This window comes from Dipodascopsis tothii, assembly GCF_038497935.1.
Source record: "Dipodascopsis tothii strain CBS 759.85 unplaced genomic scaffold V1510scaffold_61, whole genome shotgun sequence".
NCBI classification, from domain to species: Eukaryota; Fungi; Ascomycota; class Lipomycetes; order Lipomycetales; family Lipomycetaceae; genus Neoaidaea; species Neoaidaea tothii.
In genome coordinates this window covers 22,022-28,021 of record NW_027118045.1, presented here as the reverse complement: position 1 = coordinate 28,021, position 6,000 = coordinate 22,022, and the positions used below count along the sequence as shown (strand labels likewise).

The following is a 6,000-nucleotide window of genomic DNA, read 5'->3' as shown; positions in this document are numbered from 1 at the left end:
GGGTGCGCCGCACGCCGTGCGGCGCGGAGGCTCACCCACGAACGAGCCTCCGGCGGCGACTCCGTCGAGGGTAGCTGCCCTGCGGGCAGGCTGCGGCTATGCGCCACAGTGGCTATATGCTAGTCAGGCACCGCCAGCGTGGTCGATAACGACGAGCCGGAGTAGACATCGTCTAGGCCAAGCCCTGCGATCTGCGGCTATGCGCAACAGCGGCTATACGTCCTGCCCGAAGGGCAGCTACCCTCGACGGAGTCGCCGCCGGAGGCTCGTTAGTGGTGAGCCTCCGGCAGCGACTCCGTCGCGGGTAGCTGCCTTCGGGCAGGACATGCCGCGTCCGCGGCGCTCGGTCGAGGTGGGCGCCCTGCGGTGAGCCGCACGCGGTGCGGCGCGCGCGCGCGCGCCGCACGTGGCGCGGCAGGCGTCTTGCGGATGTGGCAGTGCGGTCCGATAAAGCGGGACTCCACCGTCCACGCGTCGACAACGCCATGGAGCCCGACATCGACAACGACTACGAAGTGGACGCGGACGGGTTCGTCGCGTTCCCGCAGGCCGAGGTGGGTGCGTGCCGGGCGTGCTGACGCAGGTGGTCGCGGAGGACCTGCCGCTGGAGCCCAAGCACAAGATCATCTCGCGGCTATGGACCGAGGAGGTGGCCGCGGCCGGGCTGGCGTCGCACTCGGAGCAGGAGATCCTGCGGTTCCGGGACCTGTGCGAGGCCGTGCGCGCGGGGGACCTGGAGCACGTCGAGTCGCTGGTGGCGTACGGCGTGGACGTGAGTGGCCGCGGGGGCGCGCTGACGCAGATCAACGCAATTGACGAGTTCGACTGCTCGCCGCTGATTCTGGTACGTGGGTGCGGGGCGCGCTGACGCAGGCGTCGCTGTGCGGCCACGAGCACGTGGTCAAGTACCTGCTCGAGCACGGCGCGATCTGCGACCGCGACACGTTCCAGGGCGAGCGGTGTCTGTACGGCGCGCTGACGGACTCGATCCGGACGCTGCTGCTGAGCTTGTGAGTGGCGGCGTGGCGGTGCTGACGCCAGCGACATCTCCAAGGCCGTGGACGAGGTCCAGCCGTTCGCGGCGCACGTCGCGTCGCTGCTGAGCCGGACCGAGCCGGCGACGGCCGACGTGGTGTTCCGGCCGGCGGCGGGCGACGGGCGCGAGTTCGCGCTGCACCGGTTCGTGCTGACCGCGCGGTCGCAGTACTTCGAGACCAACCTGGAGGGCCGCTGGCGCGACAAGGCCGCGGTCAAGCTGTCGTCGGCCATGGACGCGCAGGCGTTCGACGTCGTCGTCAAGTACCTGTACGCGGCGGACCTGGCGATCGCGTCCGACGAGATCGCGGCCAGCGTCGTCCAGCTGGCCGGCCGGCTCGACCTGCCCGAGATCCCGGCCGCGGTCGAGAACCTGGCGTCGGACAACTACCGGCGCAAGAAGCAGCACATGCAGAACGACATCCGGCGGGCGCAGACCGACTTCGAGACCTTCGTGCTCAACAAGGTCATCGCCGCGGCCATCCAGGTGCCCGCCGGCGGCCCCGACGCCGCCGCCGTCTCGGCCCGGTTCCTCGCCGACGGCCACTACACGACCGCGGACGTGCTGCTGCAGGTCGAGGCCGACGACGGCGCGGCCACGGTCTACTACCCGACCCACCGGGCCATGCTGATCCGGTCCGAGTACTTCTTTGCCATGTTCACGTCGTCGTTCCTCGAGGGCTCGTCCGCGGGCCTGCAGGTGGTCCACTTCGCGGCCAGCCCGGACGTCGCCGAGATCGTGCTCATGTTCCTGTACACGGACCGCACGGTGATCCCGCCGGAGCTGGCGCTGGGCGTGCTGTACTGCGCGGACCTGCTGCTGCTGGACCGGCTCAAGGGCCTGGCGGCCATCGCCATCACCGGCGGCGACGGCGCGGTCGCGCCCGCGGTGGTCTACGACATCCTGCGGGCCGGCTGGGCCACGCGCATGGACCGGCTCGAGCGGTTTGCGGCCAAGTACTTTGCCGACCACCTGGACGCGTTCATCGACGAGCCGCACTTTGCCGACATCGTCATCGAGAGCGCCGAGCGGATCCGCGTGCGCGACGAGACCGACACGATCGAGCTGGTCGACGACATCCGGTTCTACCTGGCCCAGCACTACGGCATCATCTTCGAGGACGACATCGACCCGGTCTCGGGCAAGGTCGACCACCACTGGGGCATCTCCATGTACGAGCACGAGTACAACGCCAAGATCGAGCTCATCGAGAGCCTGCTCGGCCGGCTGAACCTGGAGGCGTAGAACAAGTGTACATGTTGCGTCTGTATATAAATCAAAGGAGCGGCTGCGCGGTGCGCGGGGTCCGGTGTGGACGGCGTGGGGGCCGGGTCTGGCCCGGGGCGGGGCGGCCGCACGGTGCTGGAGGCGCGGACGCGCCGGCGGCGGCCGCGGCGTGGAGGCGCCCACGCGGCGGACGGGCGCCCGGACGGGCGCCCAAAGAGTGACAAGGCCGTTGGAGGCGTGCGCGGCGCGCGGAGCAGAGCTCAGTGTAGTGTACCAAAAAACCAGCGGATATGCGTTCGAAACTTCCCAAAAACGAGACACCAGGTGTCATGCCAAAACAAAGCGAGTGCGGAGCGTGAATTTTAAAGGCCGCCTGCTAGGCCGACAGGCCCGGGATCGTCGAGAGGTCGACGCGGGCGTCCGACTGCAGGACGAGCAGCAGCGCCTTCTGGAGGATCCAGTTCTTCTGCTCGAGCTCGCGGACTTTCTGGACGAGGTAGTCGTCGTCGGCCGCGGGCTTGCCGGTGACGGTGGCGGGGACGGACGTCGACGACGACGCGGGCGACGTGGCGGCCGACGCGGCCGGCGACGAGGCGGACTCGGCGCGCGACACGAACGACTCGATCGACGGCGACGGCTCGACCGGCCGCGCCGTGGTGGGCGACGTCGGCGCCGACGCCGGCACGGGCGGCACGTCGCGGTCCGACGCCACGCTGTAGGCGAGCTCGGTCTGGGTCGAGATCGAGCGCGAGTGCGTGCGCTCGTCGGCCTCGTGCGACTGCCGCCGCATCTCGTGCATGGACGCCGTCGGGCTGGGCACGCCGTACGACAGCTTGAGGCTCAGCGGCAGCGTGAACCGGTCGAACGCGTACGGGTACGAGCCCGTGCGCGAGTGCCGGTGGTTGTGCGAGTGCGTGTGCTTGCAGCACTCGGAGCAGCAGCTCTTGGGGCTCGACGGTGCGCGGTGGTGACGGGGCGCAGGCCGCGCAGGCTCGTCCGGCACTGTCCGCAGCTCGCTGTCCTCGCCGTCGCTGTCGTCCTCGGGCTCGGACTGCGCGAGCCCGACCGTGTCCTCGTCGATGTCGTCCATGGCGTCGTCGGCCTCGGCCGGCTCCGTCGTCTCGATCGTGTGCACGCGCTCGACCTCGACCGTGCCGACCGCGAGGCCGGCGTGCATGTCCTCGCGCTCGCCGCCGGCCGCAATGGCCTCGGCCAGCGACTGGCGCCCGACGCTCGCCGCCGAGCGCTTCTTGGGCAGCACGTCCAGCACGTCGATCGACTGGATCACGTCCAGCGTCGACGCGCGCGTGCGCAGCACGTGCGGCGTCGTGCTGTCGGTCGGGCTCGCCGGGCTGGCGGCCTCCTCCTCGATGCGCTCGACCGAGCTCGTGTTGGACGACCGCTTGAACGACGTCGTCAGCGAGTTGGTCGACGACGCCGCCTCGGACCGGATGTACGTCGGGCCCGGCAGCGGCGGCAGCGCGTGGTCCTGGTAGTTCTTGTCGTTCAGGCTCCTGCTGCGGCCCGTGCCGTGGCTCTCGGACACGCTCTTGGTGTGGGACACCATCCGCGGCGGGATGTACGACAGCTTCGTGCCCTGCAGCGGGCTCGTCGTCCGCGGCTTCTTCTCCTCGTGGCCGTACAGCGACGAGCGGTCGGACGACGACCGCGTCAGGGTCGGCGCCACGCCGGCCAGGCTCGGCGAGCTCGCCTGGCTGGTCTGCGTCCACGTGTCCCGCGTGGCCGGGCCGTCCGTCGGCGTCGCCTGGCTGTGCGTGCTCGACCGGATCATGTCGGTGATGATCTCGGTCAGGTCCTGGTTGGCCAGCTTGGCGTCGTGCACCGAGCTTGTCTCGGGCTGGCCGTCGTCCGTCGCGTGCGCCGAGCTCGCGCGCGACGCGGCCGCCGCCAGCTCGCCCGGCAGCGGCCGCCGGCTGCGCGGCGACGCCGTCGGCGACACCTGCACCGAGCTCGACCGCCGGTGCGCCGGCAGTGCGCCGACCGTGTCCGACCGCTTCAGCGTGTAGCTCGTCAGGTTCGACGTCGCCAGCTTGTCCAGCCGCGGCGACGACACCGACGACGACATGCCCGACGGCCGCGCGGCCACCAGCGCCTCCTTGTCGCGCCGCGTCAGCTCCATGTTGGGCTGGCGCGTGCTGCTCTTGCTGCGCGCGTAGTCGACCTCGATCGCGTAGTACGCCTTGCCGTCGCTCGTCTTCTGGAAGCTGGCCACCTGCTTGATCGGCGTGATCCGCAGCGGCTCCTTCTTCTTGGACGCGCCGCGGCGCAGCACCGCGTGCGGCCGCGAGCCGCCCGTCGGCGTGCCCGCGCCCGCCCGCAGGATCTTGACCAGGAACTTGTCGCGAATGCCGCGCAGACCGGCCTGCTGCTCGGCCTCGCGCGCCTTCTCCTTGATCTGGCGGTAGTACTCGTAGTCGTCCGGGCCCGAGCCGCGGATGAAGTCGGCCAGGTCCTGGGTCGACGAGATCCGCCGGAGCGGCACCGCGAACGACGCCGACGTGCACTCGTCGCAGTCCGGCGAGTACGTCGAGTAGCTCCGTGTGGGCTCGCGCGGCGGGCCCGGCGGCCGCGCAATCGCCGCCGGCACCGGCTCCGTCGCCGGCCGCTTCGCGGGCGCCTTGGGGCCGCGGCGTCGCCGCGGCTTTGCAAAGTCTATCATCGTGGCCTGCCGTCAGCGCGCTCCCACCGCCCACTCACGCTCTCTCGCTCCTCGCGTCCGACCGAATTGCAGCCTCCCTCTCGACAGCCAGGAAACAGCGACCGTGGGCTGGCAGTGGCAGGTCAACGAGTGTGGGCGTGAGAGAAAAAGGAGGCGAACGGGCAACAAAAGAATGGGCTCGGCTGGGCAGCAGGGGTCTGCGAACGCCGCTGGGGGCCACCGCCGACTGCCGCCGGTAACTCGTCTGTTGCTAGCTCCCCACCAGCCGGCCTATCGCCCGTAGTGTTCTCGCCATCGCAGGCGATTGCCGCGTCCGCCCTAGCCCGGTGCTGCTGTCTCCGCCCGCCGCCGCCGGCCTATCCGCTTAGAGAAATGCGCCTGCCGAGCGTGCAGCCGCCAGACCCCGACAGATGCGCCCGCGCTTCGGCCGCCGCCGCCGCCTGCAGCCGGTCTGGTGGGCGCGCCGGCTAGCGCGCGATCGCGCCCTGCGCCCACGCGCTTAAACCGGACCAGACGACCGATAGCGGCCCCGCGGCGCCCGCACCCGGGCCTGGCGCCGACTGGATCACCGGCTCAGCCGCCCTAGCGCACGCCTGCGCGCGCCTTGTGCGCGCTTTGCGCACGCCTGCGCACGCTTTGCGCTGGTTAATGCGCTTTTATGCCGCAGCGCGTGGCCCGTACACATGCTCCGCGCGCAAAGCGAGGGCGCCATGAACGACCCTGGCCTGCGCCCAGGCCGCCGGGCGAGCTGGGGCCAGGCCGCAGACGACCGCCCGGCGGCCCGCCCCACGCAGGCGCCCGCGGAGCCGGCCGACGGCCGTCGCCAGCGGCGGCGCCGCCGCCGCCGGCTGCTGCTGCCGCCCCGCCGCGTCGGCTGCAGCCGCCTGCAGCGCAGCCCGCGTCCGCATCGGCTGAGCCGCTAGCCAGCGTTAGACCCTCGCTGCGCCGAGCGATGCCAGCGCCCGGCCCAGCGCCAGCCGCGTAAGGCCAGCCAGAGCCGGTTAGGTAGCGCGGGGCCAAGCCTGCGGCCCTAGGCCTGCCCAGCGTGGCCACCAGC

The 6,000-nt window shown here is 71.3% G+C and overlaps 2 protein-coding genes across 2 annotated transcripts; one reads left to right on the top strand and one right to left on the bottom strand.

Moving 5' to 3' along the window:
• Nucleotides 1-289: 289 nt before the first annotated feature.
• On the top strand, nt 290-2,428 carry V1510DRAFT_309085 (uncharacterized protein). The gene is made up of 4 exons (XM_066930725.1): nt 290-554; nt 584-844; nt 874-1,010; nt 1,042-2,428. Exons 1-4 carry the CDS (start codon nt 486-488, stop codon nt 2,279-2,281), a joined length of 1,707 nt encoding a protein of 568 aa, XP_066786363.1. The 5' UTR covers nt 290-485; the 3' UTR covers nt 2,282-2,428.
• A 14-nt stretch (nt 2,429-2,442) lies between these two features.
• V1510DRAFT_424241 (uncharacterized protein) lies at nt 2,443-5,395 on the bottom strand. Its single transcript, XM_066935067.1, has 2 exons — nt 4,982-5,395; nt 2,443-4,949 (listed from the first exon to the last, which is right to left on the bottom strand). Exon 2 carries the CDS (start codon nt 4,941-4,943, stop codon nt 2,640-2,642), a length of 2,304 nt encoding a protein of 767 aa, XP_066786362.1. The 5' UTR covers nt 4,944-4,949; nt 4,982-5,395; the 3' UTR covers nt 2,443-2,639.
• Nucleotides 5,396-6,000: the final 605 nt, after the last annotated feature.

What these genes read in the sequence shown, in the direction of transcription:
- V1510DRAFT_309085 (XM_066930725.1), top strand. Translation starts at nt 486, where the DNA reads ATGGAGCCCGACATCGACAACGACTACGAAGTGGACGCGGACGGGTTC. An exon ending in ACTGCTCGCCGCTGATTCTG is followed by an intron (nt 845 to 873) that starts GTACGTGGGTGC and finishes GCGCTGACGCAG; the next exon opens with GCGTCGCTGTGCGGCCACGA. An exon ending in CGGACGCTGCTGCTGAGCTT is followed by an intron (nt 1,011 to 1,041) that starts GTGAGTGGCGGC and finishes TGCTGACGCCAG; the next exon opens with CGACATCTCCAAGGCCGTGG.
- V1510DRAFT_424241 (XM_066935067.1), bottom strand. Translation starts at nt 4,943, where the DNA reads ATGATAGACTTTGCAAAGCCGCGGCGACGCCGCGGCCCCAAGGCGCCC.